This window comes from Grus americana, chromosome 1, assembly GCF_028858705.1.
Source record: "Grus americana isolate bGruAme1 chromosome 1, bGruAme1.mat, whole genome shotgun sequence".
NCBI lineage: Eukaryota > Metazoa > Chordata > Aves > Gruiformes > Gruidae > Grus > Grus americana.
Genome location: NC_072852.1, coordinates 197,247,266 through 197,273,016, shown reverse-complemented (window position 1 = coordinate 197,273,016; position 25,751 = coordinate 197,247,266). Strand labels below are relative to the sequence as shown.

Genomic DNA, 25,751 nt, shown 5'->3' with positions numbered 1-25,751 from the left:
ACCAGGACAACCCCCCTGGGGTATGGTAAGGGCAGGTCTGCCCCCCGCCCCTGCCAGGACTGCCTGGCAGCAGCGTCGGGGTCCCTCGGCCCCCCGGGCTCCGCTTCTCCTCGAGGGTGCGTCGTGGTTTAACCCCAGCCGGCAGCCGAGCACCACGCAGCCGCTCACTCACTCCCCCCGCAGCGGGATGGGGGAGAGAATTGGAAAAGTTAAAGTGACAAAACTCGTGGGTTGAGATAAAGACAGTTCAATAGTAAAGCAAAAGCCGCGTGCACAAGCAAAGCAAGACAAGGAATTCATTCCCCACTCCCCATGGGCAGGCAGGTGTTCAGCCATCCCCAGGAAAGCAGGGCTCCATCACGCATAACGGTTACTTGGGAAGACAAACGCCATCACTCCAAATGCTACTTCCGCCCCTTCCTTCTTCTTCCCCCAAGCCACTTATAAACTGAGCATGATGTCATATGGTATGGAATATCCCTTTGGTCAGTTTGGGTCACCTGTCCTGTCTGTGTCTCCTCCCAACTCCCTGTGCACCCCCAGCCATCCCGCTGGCAGGGCAGTGTGAGAAGCAGAAGAGGCCTTGGCTCTGTGTAAGCACCGCTCAACAATAGGTCCATTGAACAAAAAATCTCTATATTATCAACACTGTTTCCAGCACAAATCCAAAACATAGCCCCATAGTAGCTACTATGAAGAAAATGAACCCTCTCAGCTGAAACCAGGACAGGGTGTTACACAAAGAGCATCTGCCTCTCGTCAGCGGGCGAATCACTTCGATGAGATAGCACTGATAGTAGCTGCTCTGGTTTTAGGCTTTTCCTAATTCTTGCAGGAATATTCATGCGCCTAAGATAATCTTAGTAATGTAGTTTCTGTAAATCCTTTTTACTGGTGCTATAAATCTCCTGCTGTCCTGGGAGCTGTACTCATAGAGACAAATCTTCTTCCTTCAGTTTCAGTTTCTTTGTCTTTCAAGTGAGAGTATGCTCTGGTGCATCCCACGATCGGCTTCTTGGCGGGGTGAATTAGCTCATGCGAGATTTCCTGCTACGCCAGAGGTCGGTGGCAGGTACACGACACCCAGCTAGCGCGTATGCAGCTCTGCAGGGCGTGTGTAAGCTATACTTCATGCTGTTGCATAGACACCACTTGTGGAAACACCAGTAGTAAGCAGGGTCCCCCGGGAACTCCTCCTCAGCTGCTCCACCTGCTCCCCGGGAGTAGAGTGGCAAGGGATGGGCTTCACCATATGGATGGATGTAAACGTGTGTGCGCTCCTGTTTCTGGTACAGCTGGATCTTCACGGTTTCTGTGGTGTTAGTCTCCATTGTGGAGTACACTCCACAGGGACGGGACTCTCCACACACCTTCACTTCCACAAGTATTCAGGGAGGGATGTGAGCACCCCGAGTCTCACTGTCTGCACGCTCCCAGGGTTTGGTGGCCAGGTCAGAGAGCCCAGGTTTCAGTGGCACAAGGGACATTGTTTGACACTCGTGTGTGTGTGTGTGTGTTTTTTCCTTTCCTACATGAAAAGTTAGGAAAGAATCTTTTCCTATTAAAGGTGAAACTTGGCACAGTTTATAACCCGCATTCTTCTTAGAACGAGCCTCCCCCCATCCTCCCTCCGCCCAGGCTGAGCGGTGAACCCCACCGGGAACCTCACGCCCCTCCAAGGACAAGTGACTGAGAGTTTGGTGTAGGGCAACTTCTGTTGTGTTTCGGGGTGGGCTAACACGTCCCTCAGAGTTAGTACTCAGGGTTTCCAGTGACCGACTGCACATGGACTGGGAAAATGTTTTTCTCCCATTCTGACGGAGGCGGAGGCTGCCAGGTGAGGAGGTTTTGGCCGGGCAGGATGGTGGTGGGCCTGTTGTAATCACTCCAGGAAGCTTACATGGAGACTTCCATCAGATATTTTTGACTGTGAAAACTTTAGAAAAATGCATGTAATATAAGTCAGGAACAATTTCTTGTGGCAGATTCAAGGCTTCAAAGAAACCTTTTGACAGGACAAAAGCCTAAAAGCAGTTTGAACAGGACTCCTAGCAAGTGGTTTATACAACCCTCCGTGGCGGTGACAAACGAGCTGTTACTCCACTCAGGCAGTTTGATCCGTTGTCAAGCCAGAAGAGGGAATAGGAATTTCTATCAACTGGGGATGTGTGGTATATTTTATTTTATTTTATTTTATTTTATTTTATTTTATTTTATTTTATTTTATTTTTGGAGCAAAATTATATTATATTTAGAGAGATAATGCCAGAGACAATATGGAAAATGGTATTAAGGAATGTATATTAATTTAGCAAAACACCAGCTGCCACAGAAAATTTTCATTTCATAAACATTAGTACTTGATTGGTAATGCTGGCAAGTGGCAGAATTTTTTTCCTCCTTTTTTTCACTGTGACTTCTGTGTTTTTGAATATGTCACGTTGATAGTCCTGGAGACTGGAAGGCTCACTCCATCCAGAAATTGTGCAAGCTTCTCCGTGTGCCTCAGTCCTAAGGAGGACAGGACGTCTTTATGTTACTGATGTGCTCTCGGTTCTTTTCCAGTCTGGTACTGTGAATAAAAGAGCCAAATGTCAGAGCAATTATGGGTCAGTCACGACCAACTAGGCTGATACCCCCAAACTATTTCAAGTAGAGAAATAAATCATATGAACTGATACTTGTGATAGGTCTACATTTTTCCATTTGTATTAAGCACAGGTTATCCATGATGCTAAGGTGAGGACCAGGGCATGTTGTGCCAGGTACCCTGCAGACACAAAGTCCTGCCTTAGACGATCTGGCCCTGGGGACTTGAGCTATGCCTCCAACTTGGGCTGGAGCTGAGTGACTGCAAGCCATTTGGTTTCACAAAGGACATGCTTTTAATGATATTGGGAGATTTTTCCCACTCAGAATCCAAATGCTAATGGTGCTTCCTGCCCTAACTCCGGTCTTTCTGCTTTTCTGGTCTATCTATTGAGGATACTGACACACAACTGTGAACTTTTTCTTTTAAATGTTATTTCTGCCTCTGATATGACATAAACACACCATGGACTAAGACCTTAGTCTAATTTTAATTAATTTTATTTCCAAAGCCCATGCCCCAAGGCAGATCGTTCTGTAATGTTTAAAATTTCAAAATGTTTGTGTTACCTTTTGTGTGCACCCAATGTCATGAACAATATATGAAATACCTAAAATTACAAAAAGCATCATGTAAAAAGTGAAACAAATGGCTAGGGACCCAAATGTAGGCACTAAAATCGTTTGTTACTGTTTAAGGCAGCTGATACCAAGAGGGAGAGGAGGAGGATCCGGTACGTAACCTGTGGAGGTTGTGCCCTTGTCTCTGCTGTTACCATGGGTCATTCACAGATTCACAGAGCGGTAAGGGTTGGAAGGGACCTCTGGAGATCATCTAGTCCAACCCCCCTGCTAGAGCAGGATCACCCAGAGCAGGTTGCACAGGATCATGTCCAGGCGGGGTTTGAATATCTCCAGAGAAGGAGACTCCACAACCTCTCTGGGCAGCCTGTCCCAGTGCTCAGTCACCCTCAGAGTGAAGAAGTTTTTCCTCATGTTGAGATGGAACTCCCTGTGTTCCAGTTTGTGCCCGTTGCCCCTTGTCCTGTCACTGGGCACCACTGAAAAGAGTCTGGCCCCTTCCTCTAGACACCCACCCTTTAGATATTTATAAGTGTTGATGAGATCCCCTCTCAGTCTTCTCTTCTCCAGGCTAAACAGACCCAGCTCTCTCAGCCTTTCCTCACACGAGAGATGCTCCAGACCCCTCATCATCCTTGTAGCCCTCCGCTGGACTCTCTCCAGTAGTTCCCTGTCTTTCTTGAACTGGGGGGCCCAGAACTGGACGCAGAACTCCAGACGTGGCCTCACCAGGGCAGAGTAGAGGGTGAGCATAACCTCCCTAGACCTGCTGGCCACGCTCTTAATGCACCCCAGGATACCATAGGCCTTCTTGGCTGTGAGGGCACACTGCTGGCTCATGGAGAGCTTGTTGTCCACCAGGACTCCCAGGTCATTCTCAGCAGTGCTGCTTCCCAGCAGGTCAAGCCCTAACCTGTACTGGTGTCTGGGGTTATTCCTCCCTAGGTGCAGGACTTCCCTAGGTGCACTGATTCCCAGCTCTTAATACCAGAAATGGTATTAAAGCCAGATCACCTATATTTTGTAGAGTCTTTCTATTTTACGGTCATTTATACCTCTACTGAGTCCATTAGTTTGTGCTTGGCTCAAGCCACCCTGTTGGCAAGTCTAGATGTCAGGAGATGGGGACCTGCATTTCCTGGGGACAGTCTTCCAACGCTGGTAGGGGCTGGAAGGGACCTCTGGAGATCATCTAGTCCAACCCCCAATGTTCTTTTTCAGACTCCTTCCTTGTAAAAACATTACATGTTCCTTTGCAGACCATGTAAAAACATACTTTTGCAAGCATGGGAACGGGCTGGGTTGCAATGTTCAGGGCTCATGTCACTTCAGCTGTACAGAACAAAAAGACAAGGTCACCTCCCAGCTCCCATGTGTGATACCTTTCATTCAAGGACTCAGCTTACGAAGGAGTGGTCCAGGAATGTTCCCAAGGTGGGTTCTCCTTTGAACACTGATGCACAGATTTGACCCATGGGCCCAAACCCAAGTGTTTTCTGTTGCCACCAGTTAGTGACAGAAAAGTTTACCTTGACTTTATCAAGGCTTTCAATGCTATTTCCCCATGGGCCAGACCAGGAGATGTGAGTGGATGGGTGGACTTGCAGTGTGGGTGGAAAAAGTGGAAGGACTGTCAGGCTCAAATGGTCATGGATTTGGAGTCCAGCTGGTAGCTAATGACAAGAGCTATCCTTCAGAGGCTGACACTGGGTCAATACTGCCAAAGATTGTCATCAGTAACCTCAACGACAGGACAGGATCTGTGTAAGCTCGCAGATGATACCAAATTGGGAGAAGGAAATGGACAAGCTGGAGGACAGGGCTGCTGTTCAGGGGGAAGCTCGCAAACTGGAGGAATGGACTGACAGAAACCTCACAAAGTTCACCAAAGATAAATGCAAATTCTTACACCTGGGGTGGAATAAGCCCATGCATCAGTCCAAGCTGGAGAGGTCCTGGTGGGCAGCAAGCTGAACGTGAGGCAGCAGTGCCCCATTGCAGTGATACAACACAGAGGGTGGCATTAGCAAGAGCACGGCCAGCAGCCATTGCTCTCCTTTACTCAGCAGGTCTGAAAATGCAGCTGGAGAACTGTGTCAAGTACTGCATCCAATCCAAGATATTTTGTGATGCTGTAAGCAGTGTTTTTGAGATTGACACTTGGATATAGTTTGATCCCTGCCTCTTTGTTATGAACTACTGCTCTGCAAAGGTTGAAGCCTTCTGGACCACGGTATGGGTCTCTGACTCAAGATTACTAGGGCACTGTGGGACAGCTTGGATCAAACTTTGCAAAAAAACACCAAACTCAAAACAAACCAAAAACCCCTTCTTGTTTTATACTTCAGTCTGCCTTTCATGGACTCATGGGTAAGATGGTTGGACACCCACAGGTGTGTCTCATTCAGGCTGGAAGGGACCTTGGGAGATCTCTAGTCCAACCTCTGTTTCAAAGCAGGCTCAGACCATGTTGCTCAGGGCTTTATCCAGTGGAATCTTGAAAACCTCCAAGAGAGACTGCACAACCTCTCTGGCCAACCTATGCCACTGCTGACTGTCCTGATGAGGCAATAGTTTCTCCTTATACCCAGTCTCAACCTCACTCGTTTCACTTATGCCAATTGTCTCTTATCGTCTCGTCATGCACCACCATGAAGATCCTGGATCCATCATCTTGATACCGTCTCTGCAGGCACTGTTAGATCCCCGTGAAGCCACCTCTTCTCCAGGCTGAATGAGCCAAGGTCCCCCCGTGTCTCCTCACAGGCTGTTGTGGAACCACCTATGACTTACCTGTACTGTTACCTTCCCACATGGGTCCGTGTTTGCAAAACAAATCCCTTGACATCAAAATGCAGCATAAGGTGATGTTGATTTGTTGAGCAGTCTGATCTCAGTTATCTTGATGACAATTTGGATATTATAAAGCCTCTGTAGGATAAAGCACAGATATCTATATGTTTCATATAAATGTCAAAGTGTCCCATCAATTCCTCTCTATTCATCTCATCTGATCGATTTGATTTTATACGCTGGTAAGATGTTGTCCTGGGCTACCGGTACCTCTAGGCCTGTGCCCTCCTCTCACCACCTGTCTGCCCCTCCTCCAGCTCAAAGCTCAGGCAGCAAGACTAAAACCCTTTCCTCCAGGCTGGTCCAAGCTGGGTCCTTCTCAGTTGCCCTGCTGGCTTCCCAGCTTCTTGCCTCACAGTCATCTCAAATGTCATCTCCATACCTCACCACCTACCCAGACTTCTGTTTCTCCTGATGGCAAACCAGAGGGAAAGCAGAGGTATCAAGAGGTTTCCACGTTGCTTCCCGAATTCTTTTACAATGTTCACTGTAGAGAGGATGAGCTCTCACATAGAACACACACCAGCTCGTTGCCCCAGTTATTTCTGATACGCCATATCCTAGCCGTGATGCTGTGCACACAAAATACAGCCCTGCTCTTCTACTTACACATTTGCTCTGGTTTTACCATCAGCAACAAACTCGTAATCTCTCCTGGGCAGGACTTTTTTCCTAGTTCTGGTTCTCGTAGTCAGCTGCTGCACCCTGAGGGGAATCACGGTGCTTTATGCAGCTGCTAGGTGGGTTTCAGCTGGAGTTTTAAGGATTGGTTTTGACTCAGAAAGCTGCAAATGGCCTGTGACCTTTCTGCAGGAAATAGTACCTCTGCTGCAGCTGAACCATTGGACGCGGGTTGCAAAACAGCTCTTGGGCTCTGTCTTCACTAGGAAAGAAATGAAGCCATTTTTCATCTGCATTAGCAAGCATCTGGTAAAACCCTACTGGAGATGAGGCTTTTTGTAACTTTTAATGGGTCAGGTAAACCTTACGCTTCTGATGATAGCCTTTAACCTGACCCACTGACCAGAAACTCCCAGTTTCTGCGTCTCCCCTTGGATTTTCACTGGTTCAGACTGCAGACGTGTCTACAGCACACAAGGGGAGGTGGCGCATGGTGCCCAAAGCTTCACAGAATCCGAGAAGTGTCCATACCTTTCCCTACCCTGTTGCTGGATGCCTTTCAAATTACCGGCTCTTTTTTACACCGCCGTTTGCTTCTGCATCACCAGAAGGCTGATGCCAGCCTGTCTTACACTGTAAGCTTGACAACATGGTAATTGTATGTTAAGCACTACAACTGCTGTGTGGTGGTGCGCTCTTCCAGATGATACAAGCTACCGACAGGGAGACACACCGGTAATGTAACGGAACCCAGCTTTTTGCAGGAGTGGAAATTGTTCAAAACTTTTAAGTAGATGTTAAATTCCCTGTAATCATTTCTTGTAGGCATTAATCCCGCAAATGCAGAGCGACAGAGAGCACTAGTCTTACCTGCCACGTTCTCACAGCAAGCACTTAGGGAAGCAAGAAGGAAGAGCAGCAGATATTTGTATTATTTGCCGCATGCTTGATGCGACCTCTTTCTGCTCACATTGCCATCTGCTGTGGAGCACTTTGTATGTGTTTGCCAAAGCTTCTGCGTCTTTGAAAACAATGCTGCTACTGTATCATAAATGGCCTAATTATTCTATATATGGCCCTACCTTTGCATATATACTGACATCTTTATGAGTACTTAGCTGCTGTTCAGGATTTTTGCTGCTGATTTCCACCATGGGGGTCAGAGCCCTGCTGACTTTTGTCTCAGAACAGCTTTCCAAAAGGAAGCACTCTCTACAGTGATATAATATCATGCAAGTTATTCACAGGGGAAACTTCACCTACGCTGCAACGCAGCTGTGCCTGATGTTAAATACGGAATCCGCTGATATTTTGACACATGGGAAAGACCTGTGCTTGGGGAAGTCCTTTATCATACTATTAAGCTGTCATTTAAATGGTGTAAAAATAACTTTTAAGCAGAGGAAAAAGCAACAGTCTTTTCGCAAATGGCTGCGGAAGGTGAGATGATTGAAAGGGACACAGCAGCGTTTTGTTCTTTTTTTAACTTGACTAAAACAAAGCGCTGCATCATTTTGTGAAGCAGCGGAAATGATAGAGATTCTACTGCTTAGATCTCTGGAGAGAGACGCGTGTGTTTAATGAATGCTCATTAAAACAGTCTCTAATAGAATCAAATAGAAGCAGAAAAATGCTAAAGAGAATAGGGGAAACTACCGGGCTCTGATGAATGCTTTATTTCATCTCTGAAGAAGAATACAACATTCCCTGGTAAGACAAATTAAGTGTAAATGTGAAGAAAACACTGAAATACAAGCTGGAAACTCCTACCAGCACAGCCTAGCTGCATGTCCACGGGACAAGCCTGGCTTATCACCATCTAGCCTGGTGACTCTTCCCTCTAGGAGATGCACCATGGATGTCTGAGCAGCAAACATATCCTGGACAGGTAAATGTCTATTCCTGCACTGCTCAAAACTTGGTACCGCCAAGGAAGTAAAATCAGCCTCCCTAACCAGTGCCCACTGCTGTCTGCCCCTCATACCCCACTTTTCCCAGGCCCCAGGGACGTGGCGACCACAGCAGCAGCAACCACCACCCTGGGAGCACTCTCTTGGCCTCGCCTTCTGCTAGCTGAAACGGCCAATTTTAGCAAACACCCTGCGGCGTGCAGAGGTAGGTCGTTGTTGCTATCTGAGGAGGGCGGCTGCTGCTGCTCCTGGGGAAGCGGGCAGCTTGTGAGAGCGGTCCCAGAGCTGACATGCAGCTGCTGAAATTGAGCCAGCATGAACTACCCTGTGATGGCCAACACAAGGGTTTGCAGATCTAAGACCAGACGCATCTATTGGCAAGGCTGCCTGTGTTTCTGTAAAGGCTGGGCACAAGCTGTGGCTGGAAAGAAGGCAAACAAACACTGTCCAGAAAGAGAGTGATGAATGAAATGGACCAAAGAACTCAGCACAGAGAACTCCAGGGGCCCTAAAATAGGCTGTTTAATTAAAAAACAACAACAGACCTCAGATCTGCTTTATTAGTTCTCACAGAAAGCTGTCCGAAGGGATTTGGAATCCAGCATTGACAATAAATCCTGCAGTCCATTTCAACAAGAAATTAGGCTGCAGAAGGATCCAAAGCATCAAGGGAGAGATGAGCTGCTGCTGCGTGGCCCTGGCTCAGCGTAGCACGTGCTACCTTGCCAGGCAGTGAACTCAACCCTCTCTGCAGAGTAATAGAGCCAAGGAAGAGTCTGCAGGCTGTGCAGGGACCAGCCCCTCCGATATCCCCTCCTCTAGGTCGGTGGGAATGAAGTGGAAAGTTGTCCTTGCTTCTCGCTCAAGAGCAGTGGGTCTGTCTGATCCGATGGATGTCAGGAAGGAAATACTTTTCTGTTGGGTTAAACTGGCAAATAGCAATTTTTTGCTTCCTTCTCCTGCCCGATGCCCCTGGACATGCAGTTTGGCTAACAGTAATTTCCATGGATGTCCTCGCACTGCAGCACCAGTGGCACCACTGGGAAAGGCCGGCTCTTGGAAAAAGCTAAACGGAAACGGGAGGCTGCAGCGATGGGTGGCATGTAAGAAAGAAGGGGGGAACACCAGCCCCCTCTTTGTCACCCCCTCTTGCAAAGGTGAAAGAGTAAGAATATCCAGGGGAGCGAGGGGAATCCTTAGGTTAGTTTGAGATTTTGGAATCCTCTTGCTCCCAATTAGACTCGCCCAGCGCCTGAGCCTGGAGCTGTAAAGGTGCTCTCCCACCTTAGCTTGCCACATCCTCAGCATTCCCCTTGTAAGCTGCATGATTTGGAGCGTGAGGATCCTTGTTCTGGAATTCATAAGAGAATGCTTTTGAGCTTGACAGCTCAAAATGATGATGATGGCAAACTCGATGCATCTTAAAAATGTATTTATATAGGCTCTCTGTCAAGCATCATTTAAACCCCCTACATCATGATAAAAAATGAAGATGAAACCTGCTCTGCTAGGCCACTGGTGGGAAGACAGTGTCCCGGTACATTAAAATACCTCTTGTTGTCAGATAAAGAATGTCCTGCATTGAAAGGCCACCATCTCTACAATTAGCACAAAATAAGGGGATGAAACACTTTGGCAGATATGAAAGAACAAAATCCCAATAAAATCCGCAAGCAGAAGATGCTCAAGTAAGAGCTGATTTGCATGTAGTTGTTTGTAACAAGCTGTACAGCACTGGGTTTGCTCAGCTCCCATCCAAGTCACAGGAATGCAAAGAGTAACAAGCCCAGGGACCTTTTCTGTTATGAAGATGACATTTTAATAAAAAAAAAAAAACCACCCTGGAAAAAAGAAAAAGGTTTGAGCTGCTAGCTTTAAAAGCAATTCTAGAGAAAAAGAAGTATCTAGATCCATATAATCCTATATAATTTCAAAATAATTTTGAAAATAAAAGGTATATATGGAGGTTTTTTAAAAGCCTGAGTACCTGCAAATGGAATTGTCTTTGTCATATGTCTGGGGTAGAGTTAATTTTCTTCCTAGCAGCTGGTGTAGTGCTGCGTTTTGGATTTAGGATGAGAATAATGTTGATAACACACTGATGTTTTAGTTGTTGCCAAGCAGTCAAGGACTTCTCAGCTTCTCACACTCCCCTGCCAACAAGAAGGCTAGGGGTGCCCAAGAAGCTGGGAGGGGACACAGACAGGACAGCTGATATTCCATACCATATGATGTCATGCTCAGTATGACATGCTCAGTATGTAACTGGGGGAAGCTGGCTGGAAGGCACATGGCTCGGGAACTAGCTGAGCATTGGTTCCAGGTGGTGAGAAATTGTGCTGTGCATCACTTGTTTTGTAGTCTTTCATCATTATTATTTTCTTCCTTTTCCATCATATTAAACTCTCTTTATCTCAACGCACGAGTTTTACCTTTTTCTTTTCAATTCTCTCCCCCATCCCACTGCAGGGGGGTGGAGCGAGCAAACGGCTGTGTTTGTTTTAGCTGCCAGCCGGGTTAAACCCCAACATCATACATGCCAGACTGATATTTCCTATACGGTTCTCAGTGACGAACATCAAATATCCATTAACTGTATAGGCCTCACACTTTGCATAGACATCAAAGATGCATTGCTATAGGACAGTGGTGAGGTTGTAGACACTCTTTGATATCCTGCTATAAGTAAGACTATTCATAAGAATACAGTAAGAAGGTAAGATACGCTGCACTGCGCAAACGTCCACCTAACTTACCCAGCAGCTCATCTCTGACATGACCTGCAGACACTTAAGAGAAGAACATAGGAACAGGCACGTGCGCCTGGAACGCTGCAGCCAAGCCTCCTGAAACCAAAGGATCACACCGGACTCCACTCTTTTAATTTCCACTTGTGGACCTCATATAAAGAAACTCTTTTGCTTACTGTAGTATGGAAATTATTTGATGTCCTGACAGCTTTCAATTATTTTACCCTTGTAAATACACTGACCATTTATTATTAGCCACAGAAGTTTTCTGTTGCATATCCATTATAAAAAATTCTGCTGTTACCCTCTGCTTAGTTGATATATCCAATATCCAACCATAATGCATAAAGCACTATACATTTGGCAGGGGGGCACAAAGTAGTTGCTACTGGGTGGTCTAAGCATTGCCAACGCCTACAGTTCCCAGTTAATCCAGAACACTGCTTTAGTAACAGTGCCGTTTCCTGAACTTGTCATGCTGCTGGATTGCTGTGTAAGCAGCACGTTATCCGCACTAAACACAAACGCAGCCAGGACACCTACCAGTTCTGTAATGCCATTAATACTTCCATCATTTTAATAGGAATTCCTTTACAATTCTGGCTGAATATCATTAAGTTTTGGCAGGTTTTTACTATTCTATTTATTGATTTGGTGAGACATTTTGCCCTTTTAGTTGTATTTCTGAGACTGCTAGGAAGCCATTAGGGCTGATGCCGATGCTGTCAGGTGTGGAAAGGGCACCAACACAGCAACACCAGGATGCTTGAACCATCCGTCTCTGCTGTTCCCCGCTTGTTCCTGGTCCTCCTGACTGCAGAAGCAGGTTAAATTTATTGCCCTGCTTTAGGCTCCAGCAATTAAGCCCAAAGAGATCCTCAAACAGCCCTGGCCACATGATTTCAATATTGGCTTCTCCGTTAGGTGAAACATTGATTTCCCCTCCCTCTCTATTATTTTTTCCCATTAATTTTTATTCACTTTCCAGTTTAGTAGATTGGATGGCTGATAGTTCCTAAGGGTCTATACTGTGTAATTGCAGTTCACGTTTAACTAAGCAAAAAACATTTATCAAATACATCCTGATCACCATTGTGCTGTAGTCCTTTTGGCTGTAGTTTTAAGTGCAGAGAGACAAACTGGGACTCTACCCCTGCACCATGACACCAATTTCTTCTCCTCTAGATAAAATAGCTGGTGCCTGAATGTCTGATGTGAGAGGTGGCGAGGATGGCTGTGTCTGGTAGAAGTAAACATCACTAATACCTCCTCCAGGATGCACCTGTGCTGCAGGACAGTAGTCCTGCATGGTATACAGGAAGTAGCCTCACTCTCTGTTACTTACATGGATGTCAGTCACTGGTCAATTTCTTTCAGATGTCATATTTGCACTGGCTACGGTACACAGTAGTAGTCAGTTTTACTGTTAGAGATGTAGCTCCTTCCATCAATTTACATGCCTAGAAAATAAGTTGTGTATTCAAGAAAACCATTCAGAAGAATTAAAATATACATTTAAAAAAAATTAATTCTGAAAATGAGCCAGACCACCATTTTCTTTTGGCCTGTCTGTAACAGTCAAATCAGAAAAACAGAACTCTGATCACGTATCTGATTTTGCAGTTACTTAATTGGAGGATCAGGACCAAACTTCTAAAAAAAAATTAATTAAATAAATCTAGGTTAACATAGTTTCTTTCAACTCTTACCTCTCCCAGTTAATGACCACTAACTCAAATATTTAAGTATTTACATCCATTTAGCAAGACCCAATGCAGACTCTTGTACATCCATACTGAATTTTGTTCCACAAAACTGAGCATATACAATGATAATAAATGGCAGTGTGTCAGAAGAGAAATGCAGCAGAGGTAAATTAACTTGGATAAGAAAAGTAGACTTGGAAGGGCACCTTCATGTACAACTCTACATTCAAGAATTCCTGTTAGCTCTTCTTTCAGACTTTCTGTACAAAACTGTAGTGCCTGGTATTACCTTCCGCAGCGTTAGTGGATGCAGGGGATCTACAGAAGTTCAACTGAAGTTTGCACATCTGAATTCAATCCCCCAAGTTTCGTTAGTGTCATCTGCCATCTCTTTGCACTGGAACATATTTAATTTTATATTTTTAGAAATAATATTGTTTTGTTATTTGAAATAGAATGTGAAATTCAATTAAATGAAACAGACAACCATTCTTTTTTTAAAAAGGAAGATTTATTTATGGTTACGTATACCACATATAAAATTAACATTTAACTGAAACATGTAATTGTTTCAATCATTTATGACTAAACACAATGTTGACTACAAAACTGTACAGTATATATTTAGTAACAGATTCTTACAGCATAGTGCAATTGTAACATTTTATAAACAAAATAATTTGTGCCTTTTTTAAATAAAGTGCATTAAATGACTATCTTGTATACAACAAGAAGCTCTGTAGTTGCAATCCAAAGCTTTAATTTTAAGGGAAACCGAGGCAAAGATGTTTCACTTCTTTTCAAAATTACTTCATATACTGGCAAGCTACGGTTCAAACTTCAACCACAGTTAAATGAAAAAAACCCTAAATTAGTATAAGAAATAACCACAGGCCTTTATGTACTAAACCAGTAATTGGTTCTCATATAAAAAGCACAATATGCAGAATTTAAACTACTAGTTTAAAGCCATTTGGCTCCTAATGAGATGTGTAGCGTGAGTACTACCCCCATGCAGCTGCTTTTGCTAAAGCTTTTAGAATTCAGCATGGAACCACACTGCAGTCAATAGTATCAGGAGTTTACATGAATCGTGTGTTTCCTAGGAAAAGTTCTCACCGAGAATTTCATGAGATGAGCATGGTAAACCACAGGTTATTTTTAATTGCATTTGACAATAAAAAAAAAGTAGAGGTCTAGTTAGTAAGTCTAGAAAATTATGAGTGGTTCTACTAGCCCAGGGTATTCCAAATTTCATGGCCTAAAGTTAAATACAGAGTTTTACAGCTTTATTTCAGAGGCACAGTTATAACATTTTATCCTATGAAATTTCTTTTTATCTGTAAACACATTTACAATCAACTTTTGTAGGTTTTGGCTGTGGCAATAAAGCTGAGACCGAACAAAGGATGACATGACTGTAGATTTTAGCCCCAAAGAGTAAAAAGATGTAGTCATACAAAACAGATAAATGTCTAATGTAGCTCTTTCTAGAAATAATTACAAAAATAAGAATGCCCATTTCCTTTGGTGGGCTCTGACTAAGGCCCAGCAGAAGAGTCCATATTCTTCTCCTACTCCTACATACATGGGACTGCTATCAGCTTCAACGGAAAATATAGTTGAGCACAGGCAAGTAACCCTAGAGATTGCCTGAGTAATTTGCTATATACATAATCTAGGCAGTTCACCTGCCTCTTCAGCTGCAATACCCATTCCACACGTTTGGCACAAATCACACATACTGTTTCCACATTCTGGAAAACCGCATTTTCCTCCTATATGTTTTAACTTGTGGGACCATCCTGAGTTCAGAAGCAGACTGCTGTACATTCAGCCCAGAGCAACTCCCAGCAATGAGTTACTCTCCTCCTCCTAGACTAAGGGAAGTCCCCGCTTACATTGAAAGGAAAGTACAAAAGAAAGGAGCTGAAATTTGGTTGGAATGTGACTGAAGGGGGCTTACTATTTTCTATCATGTCTTCAGAAAGCTCTCTGCTGAGAGCAGAGCTCCCTTCCAAACCCAGCGTGCTTTGACTGTGCGATCCACACTGTAAAAAAGCCGCACTTCTGTGCTATTTTCTTGTGAGCCCTCTGGCGCAGAGGCACCACAAGGTGAGACGAATGTTGCTCGTGTATTGAGAGAGTACACTGTCAGAGGGCAACCAAAGAGCAGCAAAACAAAAACCCACGGATGGTGACACAACAGTACATTCCTTTCAGGATGTGGGTATATCAATTTTAGAAGGGCCAGGTCATACTGCTTTCATTTACATATTATAACATATCTCTTCCCCGAAAGCAGTGGAAGCTGAATTCCTGATTATTTTGATGAGTTTCATCTCAGCAAACACTAAAGTAAGAATAAAATTCTATGGGAACCATAAGTAATCAATGCTTTAAGAGCTCCATACCTTGGCCCTGAATCTTATAGGTCCTAGTCCCCTTTCCCAGAAAGCCCCTGAAGCATATATGGATTTTGTGCACCCTTTAAAAATAAATGTATAAGATTTTTTAGATACTGTAATACTCCCCAGATTAGCATCAGCCAGTGCAAAATGTTCACCTGTGTCACATGACTGTGTGGACTGCTATTTAGACTCATGATCTGTGCGGTCCTGTTACCAAAGCACCTATGAAAGATAGAGGCAACAGGGAACAGTGTGCACAGGAACATATAACTGCTATATAGGCTCCTGTTAGTGGTGAATATCCTTGTATTCTGTCCCAGATGTGGCCATATAACACATTCCTGTAATCCCAAAGCTGTCAGTGGGATTTGTCCAAATTAAAGACATGAGAATTCACCTCCCTTCCAAAAATCTCTGGATTGTCTTTGTTTGTTGAAATACCAATTACCACTGAATCTTTCAGTGCTTGCAATATTCATACAAGTTTGGCAATGTTTTTCTTTAATCATTATGAACTGTCTCAGCAAAGAGGTTGCACTTTTACCATTACAACACTGAAGTTATAAAGCAAGATATCTAGCCTATCATACATATAAAAAGTAAATTATCATAATAATTATGCATATATAAGTATGTAATTATGCTATTTAAGTATGATAGCTCATAATACTTAATTAAGTTAATGGCATACCAAAATACTCTAAGAAACTGTTTCTCCACTCACCATGTAATAAAACTAGTATTTAAGTTAAACCTGAATATAAGTTATTTCCTTTTAAGAATTAGTTTATACTTTAAAAAAAAACCCAACAAATCTATTTTGTTGGCATCTATTCCTTAAAAGTGGAAAGCCCCTCCATTTTCTAAGGTAAATCCTTGCAGGATGCAGTCTTCAGCATGTGCAGTTAGTATCGGCTTGCTTTTTCCTTCAGAAACCAGACTAGGCCTGTGCTCAGACATCACGGTAGATCATATGGTTGGGATCAAATGGTTTGAGGAAAAAAAGAGTATCACCAGCGTAAAGAAAATGGTAGCAGTTATCTGATTCACCTGTGGGAAGCAAGTGAAACTTCCAGTGTAAGGCAGCGTAAGGCAAATGCTCACCAAAGTTGTTCAATGAAAAAGTGCTGCTGATATATTTGAAAGGGTAATAACAAACTATTAAAAACTTTGTAAATAAGCTTTTCCCTAAGAGTAGAGCACTGTACTTATGAGAGGCAGGTTCTTGCAATCACAGAATCCTTTAGGTTGGAAAAGACCTTTAAGATCATAGAGTCCAACCATAAACCAATGTTTGCATTTACTGTAAGGACTGTGCCAGACATATTACTACTAGGGCAACCCCCCCCCAACCAAAAAACCCTCCCATAATCCTATGGCCATCAGCTGAATTACTCTGCACCAGTCATTTGATGAAGCCCCTAACTGTGCAGTGAATGTCTGTAAGTACTCTATGCTTTTCAGAAAGGTCCGTTTTACTCAGAGTTATCAGATAAATAAATCAGTTCACTTGTTCTGGGACATAAAAATCTTCCCCCCTACCCAGGAGGGGGAAACCCGTAAGACGATCTTTTCCAGTTAAATATTTAGCATGTCAGCAAGAGTTTGTAAAAATTGCCTTGGCAGACATAGAGTGCAAAACAAAAGGTCTGGGGAGGTGAGGACACTTTCCTCAAAAGGCAATTTGAAAAGTTTGGGATAGAAAGTTTGACTGACCTTTGTTTTAAAATTAATTTTACTCTCTCAACCCATTTGCAAAAACCTCCACTGGAAAATCTCCCCTTATCCTTTCAATGGCGCTGAATTAGTTTGCATCACAGCAGTGACGCACTAGTTAATTGCAATATGGTTTCATCTAACCTACATTCAGGTTTGTTTAGGTTTTTTGTGCTTTTTTTTTCCCCCTCCTTTTCTAGAAGTTTGTATAATACAGTTAAATATGCAACTGTTTCTTCTTCTTGTCTGGCTTACAAGATCTACAACAATTTTGTGAATAAACTGCAGCATAAACTTCTTTAATTTTTTAGTGCAAAGGCATATTGTTTTCAAAGAAACTGTCACTGTAAAGTTACAGGCTCAGCTGCTCCTTAGAAGAAAAAGAAATATATAATGACTTAATGTAAAATAATCTGCTGTTGGTTCTACATTTACATTTTCAATATTTTTCCACAAACACCCTCTTCTGATTCCAAGTTGAATCATGTACAACTGTGCTAACAAGACAAGTAATAATCTGAATAAAATATATGAGGTCATGTTTTCAAGGGAGTAGGACCTCGCTACTGATCACATTTCCTGCTTTCTGTTCTCTGGTCACCATTCAACAGGAACAGCAATACTGATAGCCTCAAGGACACGGGACTGCTGGACTACACCCCAGAACAGCAGCCCCAGGACCCCTCTCAGGTGCTCTGTGTACGTTGGGTAAGGTTCAAAATAACCTTCTCACAGGGGATTAATTTATTCAAGCATCCTTCCTATCCAAGATCAAGCACTGAGTACCTGGCTGATTCACCAAGCCAGAAAGACTTTCATCCTCTCATCTTTCATCATCCACCTAATATGAAAGCAGATATCCTCGCAGTTCATCCAGATTTCTGATCCATTAAAAGGAACGGCAAATTCTTGGTCTGAAGAAGCCAGCAGCACACAGTTTTATGGGGTAATTTCCTTTTGTACCAAAAAAAATATTTTCATATATGCTTTCAAACCTTTCAACTTTACCGGGAGTCCCATCATTCTTTGACTGAGAGACAGGGAAGATAAGCATGCCTAATTTATCTTTCCTGTACTGTTGCTTATTCATTACATATAAAGCACGCCCCTTCCTTTTAGTCCCCTCTCTATAAGCAGAGATCGAGAGATCTTGTTTTTTCTCCATTGCACATCTCTAGACTACCACTAAGCCAAACTAATTGTGCCACTGAAAAAATGGGTAAACCATCGCTCTATATAATGGCATTCAAAAATCAGAAAAAAAAAAATCAAGAAATTGAAACATTATTTAAAATTGGGTTTCCCAATTATAGTAATGCACTATTATCTGCACTGGCCTCTTTTTTTGTTAAGCACCAAATTTGACATGCTTTGAACAGCCCTGCTGCCTAATACTAGTCAAGTTACAGGGCTTCTTGCTAACATGTAACATGCCAAGTGTGCAATATGCTAAACGTGAAAATCTTGTTTTTCTAAGTTTACCACTTAAGTTTTCAAACTGTTTTTGTAAAGTGGCTTCCTGTGGTATTATTTTAAAAGATGTTGTCTAGTTACAAACAACAATTCTGACTGCAAATAGCTATTTGGTCCTTTTGATAAATATGCAAGAAGGACCAATTATTTACTACATTTAATGTAAGGAGCAACCTCTTGTTCTAGAGCTGGCTGCTGGCCTAAGCCAAAGCTCACTGCTATCCATGGAGGGGTTTTAGTGACTCCAAGATGCCTCAAGGTTGGCCTCTGAACACAAAGGACGGACACAGCTGCTTATAACATTGAGTGTCCATGGTAGGAAGGTACAGCAGCGATAGCAGACCTTTCAGCTTGCTTCAGCAATACTCTGGGCATTGGTAGGGGTTTTCTTCAGTGATATCATAATCTTGTTCTTTTAAAAGCCAAGCTGTCTTCTGAATGGGCTAGCACCCATCTGGATGGGCATCACAAATCTGTGTATTCTCAGTTTTTGTTTGGTGAGTATTAAGTTGCAATCCGAAATCCTGAACACAATGAATTTATCCACAGAATGCTGTATAACTGAATGCCAAACAATGAAAAGAATAAAAATCCCCACTGCAGTACATAATTCTCTCTTGCAAATAGCACAAATTCAGAATCCAGGAACTACGGTAAAAGGTTATTGCTGAGTACTTCTGTTCAGGAACTCAATAATTGTAACACAAACCAACCAGAAATAATGTCCCACATCAGTCTGACAGCAACTGCTTAACAAAGGAAGACTTCTGCTTAAAGTCCTTATGCAAGTTACTATTTTGTATCTAAAGAACATATTGCTTCCTCCCTATTGCTCTGAGTTTACTCAGCAGTTTATAGTACCCGCAACATGGAGAATTTTATTGCTCTTGTGCTAAAAACGTATTTCCCCTTATTGCTGAAATCTGTTAGGAGAAATAGTAAAAATAATAACCAAAAAATATTTGACAAATCCTCACCCAAGATTTGAAGATGAATATCTGAAAAAAACCTGACTACAGTGGATGTTGCCCATCAAGATACAACCTGTTACTAACTTCAGGTCAAACATGTTAGTTATTTAAACAAAATTATGCATTAAGAAAAAAGTCTTTTGTCATTACGATGCAGATATGAAAGATACTTCACTGTACATGGAATGGTGAATCTAACACCCCTTGTCTTATGCACAGGTGTTGTTTGATGGGACAACAAAATGACAGAATCCTTCAAGCTGGCTGGATTTTTGCCAGTTTCAGAGGGATCTTGCATGGATACTGGCACCTCACCATAGAGAGCCGGGGCCTACACTGTAACTCTGAGGTGACAGCAGAGAATTGCTTAATTCTGCAGGTTGTGAAAAGTGGCTTGTCTGTCAAGCATTTTTTTTGTGTGCATGTGAGGTAGGCAGCTTTGTACTGGCAGCTCTGCCCCGACTCCCAAGAGATCATTCACAGGTGTGTTACATGGCATCTATCCAGTACTGTAAACCATGATAAAGTTGGTCTGATAGCTGTGGGCAAACCTATGCTGTTGACTTCCAGAAGGATTTTTCTGGCTTATGCTGCACTGTTTCCATTTAAGAACATATTTCTGAAAGAGACAACATCCTCACTGGAGGTCACAGCAGTAGCTTGGGTGGCATAATCATGTTTCTCATCTGTTTGCGGTGAAAGGTAACCATGCACTACTCCTCAAACGAGGGCAAGTCACATCCCTACGAGCTAGCTTTGTGGGACTTCTACAATTAATCTTCTTTTCCTCCGTTTGACTTACACTGCTCCTCAGGACACGAGCTTCCAATTACAAATCTCTCTGCTCTGGCACAATGGAAAAGGACGGCTTCCCTGGCACTATGGAGAGCCTCTGAAGATTTGAGCAGCTTGTGGAGCAAGGAAGATGACAAAGACACCAGGTGAACCAGCATGAGAAGAGGGGACAACATTATCTCCCTCTGTGCTGTTTTCTTCTGGCTTCCCTACCACCTGGGTGTTATGAAGATAAAAACACTAGTGCCTGTGAGGTTATCCAAGAGAATGAGAACAGATCTGCATAAGCAAAACAGCAGTCACCCTTGGGACTGAATTTTGGTCACAGTTGCAGATGCTCATCTTCATCACACTTTTTAGCAATGTGATAAAGAACAAATGGGGAAAAAAAGGCCAGGGTAAACTTTGCATGACTAACATTTTTTGCTTTTAAAAGTGCCATTCTGCATTATTCAGCCTTTCTACATTATTCAGCTCATGACTTTTACTGCCATTTATTCCCAATACTTTGCATACTTGCAAAACTGCACGCATACATAGCATGGATATTTATGAAGTGATTATTTCTTATACAAAAATTCATAACAAAATGCAATGACTAGAGTTTCATTAGCATTCAGAAGTAGATAAAGAACACCAATATCCTACACTGAGCAGAGGCCATAGTCTAACTGTGCTGAGCAGCTGTAAATCGCAGTGAAGCCAAGGGAGCTGCAAGTTCACAGCTCTACTGGACCATGCCATGCAATTATTAAACTAATCAGATTACAAAGTAAGAGCCAAATATCATGAAGATTGAACCAAGTAAATAATGGAATTTGAACCCAGCATTGCAACTAAAATTAATTATTGCTCATAAAAATCTCTACAGAGCCTTGTTTACAGACAACTCATTCACATTTGAGATTCAGCTGTGTGTATAGCATATGATTCTTAACGTCACAGAAACTTTGCCACAAAAAGCTACAGTCATCCAAATGTCCATGTGAAAAGGACAGATTCCATTTGGAAAAATCCAGACCAGCAACACAGTTGTCTCTACTATCTATACTATACAGGTATATTTTTTCATTGAGCTGTAAATATTGCTATTTTTACACTTAAGTGTGTTGGTTTTTTTAAAAACTGTAATGGAAGATACTGAAGCAACAATACAATATGCTGACTTTACCATTCAAGGGAATATAACCTCCTACTGATGCCAGGGCATTAACACATTGAGCTCCCATCAACACTAATGGAAGTGGCACTGTAAATTCCCATGCGCTGACATTAGGGTACACCTTAAGTTTCATGAAGACATCCGCCAGGAAGATTTTCTCTCTGACAATCAAGTCTTCAACTTAGAGAACGATGTTTTATTTCTAGTGCATTCTAATGTGGCTTCAGTGAAAGGTTAGAAGCGGTTTGAAATTTAACCATTCATGAGAGGAAGCTCTGCTTTTAAGACCAGAACTATCATCCTACAATGAACTGACACGCGTACAGTGCGAAGAATCACAATCCGTAATGGATGAAACTGCCAGAAAAGGAGAAAATATTGTTTCATGTTGCAGTTCTGGTTGCATACAATTATGAACCAGATATACTCTGAGAATTTATAAGCTTCAGTATTTTAAATTATATAGCAGAACAATGAAAACAAGCAGTACTTGATAACAAACTTACGGGGAAACCATTTCATGTAGATGCTAAATAGGTGTTGCAAGCAATTTGTAGGTTATTTTATTAGATATTTTCTTATACACTTCTGAAAAGATAAACTTGTCTGAGAAACTTAGTGTTGCATCTATTACAAACGCATAGCCAAACGAGGCCATATTGTTTCATCGATTTCAAAGATTCCCCCCTGAATTCCTTTTAAAATTAATAGTATAATGAGTTCTGATGTCCCATATCTAAGTGAAAACATATGGCTGGCTTTTGAAAAGGAAGGGAAAGCACATCTTCTGTTTTAACATCCAGCCAGAACTCAGGACCAAACAGGTAACCCTTTCAAACAATTACCAAGCTAATTCATGCTGAGATGTAAAATAAAAAGCTATACAAGTACTTCCTCATTTAGAGCAAATTTGTTGCAGAGATTATTACAATAAATACCATATAAATCATTACAATTGGCCATTATTTTGAAGAGTATTCTGATGGGGTAACAGGACATGGGTTTTCTTTTCTTTTTTGTTTTAAAAATAAAGAGGAAGAAAAATCCTGACAACAGACTGTAATGTACAGTATGACTAAACTCAATCACATAAACAATTTCGAAGGAGGTATGCTGTTTCAATCTAATTTTAATTAGCAAACTTAACGTAAAATCATGGCAAACATGGCAAAGTCTGGGTAATATAACAAAAAAGACCCTGAGCGACATTACAAATCTATAAGAACACTGATTATTTTGATTCTGGAAAGCTCCCTTAAACCACTCGATTCATTTTGGTCACTGGGGTTTTCCGTTTACAAAAAGGTCAGTGCATCCTGTGGTTTTTATATGAACCCATCACACACCGTTTAATGAATGCATCTAAACCAAAGACAGTGTTGCAAGAATGCCTGGAAAGTAACACGTTAAGGAGTGTCCTCCTAGCTGCCAATCAGACATCACTGGGTGATCTCGCCCTCTGAGACAGGTTAGAAGGAATACAGCCACAACAGATGAGCCAAAGTGCTTTCTGTATCTCCTGGTTTCTAAAAGCATATATCACAGGATTGATGATGGAATTGTAGGTAGCTGGCAGAAGGGTGGCATAGGTGTATATAGAAGGATAGGTGTAATCTGCTATTAAAGAATAGAGTGTAAAAGGCATCCAGCAAGCAGCAAAAGTCCCCAAAATAATGGCCAAAGTAGACACTCCTTTTCGGGTGGTCACATAGTGGGAAGTGGCCAGGAAATGGTGTTGCAAGGCAATCTGATGGGCATGGCGCATCACAATTTTACAGATTTGAATGTAGAGCTGCAGCATGAGGGCAAACATAAGCAAGAAAGAGACTGAAAGGACTGCTGCATTATTTTTAGTGAGCGGTCTGATAACACTGCAGGTGGATTCATCTCTGAGGCAGTTCCAGCCCATTACAGGCAGCAGTCCAATACAGATCGATGCTCCCCAGAGCAATATAAGCATGACATAGGTAAAAGTGACAGTCCTCTCTGAATTATAAGTCAAAGCGTAATACAGGGAGAGGTAACGATCAACAGTAATGGCCAGCAAGCTGCCAACAGACGCTGAGAAAGAGGCAACAATCAGTCCAATCGTAACCAGTTTCGTAGCTTCTGATTGCAGAAGGTATGCAAAAACGAAATTGATGATCAATCCAATGCCCGCTAAGAGATCTGCCAGCGCCAGGCTGCCTATCAGGAGGAACATGGGGGCGCGAAGACTGGGATTATGGAAAATGATAAGAACCACAATCGCATTTTCGCAGGAGATAAGGGTCCCTGAAGTACACAATACAATGTCCCAGGGGTTTACCAAAAGCTCTGGCTCTGGATCTACGACAGGAACCAGGGAGGAGCCTGCAGCTGAGGCATTCTCGGTAGAGCTGGCTTCTACATGATCCTGAGGCAGCCAGCTCAAATTAACCTTCAGATCTTCATTCATTTTAACCCCTGTCTTCTTCAACAGAAAGACATTTTTTTTTAATGTTCAGACACAGCACTGGATACAGCACCCCCAGAGCATGCAACGCCCTAGACAGCAACACCAATCTAATGTGCAGGCAGGCACTTGTTACATAAACGTGACAATAAAAATAATAATTAAAAAAAAAAGCGGGGGGGGGGAATACTTAAAACTGCCCGAGATTATCTGCCAAGGGACCGACACACGGAGCTAGAGTGATCCCATCGGTAATTCCCTTCACCTGCATAGGGGAGAAGGCAAGGCACGGGAGGGAGCCCATAACACAGCTAAACACACACCCACCCCCGCCTTAAGCGCTGCAATTTGGGGTATGGGCCAGCTGTGGGGCGGTGTAAACCCCCTTACTCAGCAGCCACGATTTCAAAGCGGGATTATTTTCGCTCACGGAGGGAGCGACCAGATGGGGGTGTGGGGGGGACATCCTTCACCGACCCCCCTGTGAGGAAACCCCGCCCGGGCTCTGTGTGTGTGTATGTGGGGGGGGGCGGGGGGGCGATATCCTCTGAGAACTTACAAACTCGACGCGGACGCCACACATACACCACCACCACACACCCCACGCAACCCCGGCGGCGGTCACCTGGGCTTTCCCCCGGCGGGTCGGAGGAAGAAAGGAAGAGGAGGAAGAAGAGGAGGAGGAGGAGGAGAAAAGAACAGAGGGTCGCCGTGATCCCTTCAAGGCGGCAGAGGGACCAGCCGCCCTCACGGCGCAAGGGCCGAGGGCGCAGCGCAGGTGCGCGCCCCCTGCGCGCGCGCGCGCGCGCAGAGGGGTGTGTGTGTGTGCGCGCGTGTGTGTGTGTGTATGTGTACGTGTGTGTGTGGAGGGAAGGGGGGGCTTGCCTCGTGCGCGCACGCCTGCGCAGGTGTCTCCCGCCGCGCGCGCGCGCGCGCGGAGGAGGGGCCGGGGGGGGCGAGAGGGGCGGGGAGAAGCCGGGGGGGGCCTCCGCCCCCCCCGGCTCCTCCCCGCCCCTCTCCCCCCTCCCCGCCCGCGCGTGCACCCCTGAGGTACCGGTGCGATCGCCCTGAGGTGATTCTTCTCCTCGCTCCATCGAGACGGTTTTCCGTGGGGTGGATGAAGGAGGGGATGGACCTTGCGTGGGTTTGAGGTGCTGAGAAGGGTGGTGGGAGTTTGGGCAGGGTCCGGCCAAAGTGTGTGCTGGTAATAAAAGCCTAAGTTCAAGTGCTCAGGTCAGCTTTGCGTTCCTGATTCTTTCTAATTTGCGGCAGCTGTGGCTGGGGGTTAGCAGCTGTGCACCTTGGTGAAGAGCAGGTCTTGGAGGGTCACAGAGTAAAAGCCTTTGAATAATATACTGTGCCCAGGAATCATAGAATCATAGAATGGTTTGGGTTGGAAGGGACCTCAAAGACCATCTAGTTCCAACCCCCCTGCCATGGACAGGGACACCCTCCACTAGACCACGTTGCCCAAAGCCCCATCCAACCTGGCCTTGAACACTTCCAGGGATGGGGCATCCACAACTTCTCTGGGCAACCTGTTCCAGTACCTCACCACTCTAACAGGGAAGAATTTCCTCCTTACATCTAATCTAAATCTGCCCTCTATTAGTTTAAACCCATTACCCCTTTTCCTATCACTACACTCCCTGAGAAAGAGTCCCTCTCCAGTTTTCCTGTAGGCCCCACCTACAAGGAAGCCCCTTGCTGGTCTTGCAGTGGTCAGCTGGCCTTTCAATCACAGCAGAACCTTCTAAAAATGAATTAAGTCAGAATTA

At 43.7% G+C, this 25,751-nt stretch overlaps 1 protein-coding gene across 3 annotated transcripts; it reads right to left on the bottom strand.

Moving 5' to 3' along the window:
* Window positions 1–2,311: 2,311 nt before the first annotated feature.
* On the bottom strand, window positions 2,312–24,745 carry GPR12 (G protein-coupled receptor 12). Of its 3 annotated transcripts, none has more exons than XR_008579884.1 (3): window positions 24,599–24,745; window positions 5,965–6,102; window positions 2,312–2,572 (listed from the first exon to the last, which is right to left on the bottom strand). XR_008579884.1 is itself a non-coding variant. In XM_054847693.1 (2 exons), exon 2 carries the CDS (start codon window positions 23,974–23,976, stop codon window positions 22,972–22,974), a length of 1,005 nt encoding a protein of 334 aa, XP_054703668.1. In that variant the 5' UTR covers window positions 23,977–23,988; window positions 24,599–24,745; the 3' UTR covers window positions 22,647–22,971. The 3 variants fall into 3 exon arrangements, 1 of the variants encoding a protein (XP_054703668.1); XR_008579885.1 differs by lacking the exon at window positions 24,599–24,745 and adding an exon at window positions 13,301–13,406; XM_054847693.1 differs by lacking the exons at window positions 2,312–2,572; window positions 5,965–6,102 and adding an exon at window positions 22,647–23,988.
* Between the last annotated feature and the right edge of the window lie 1,006 nt (window positions 24,746–25,751).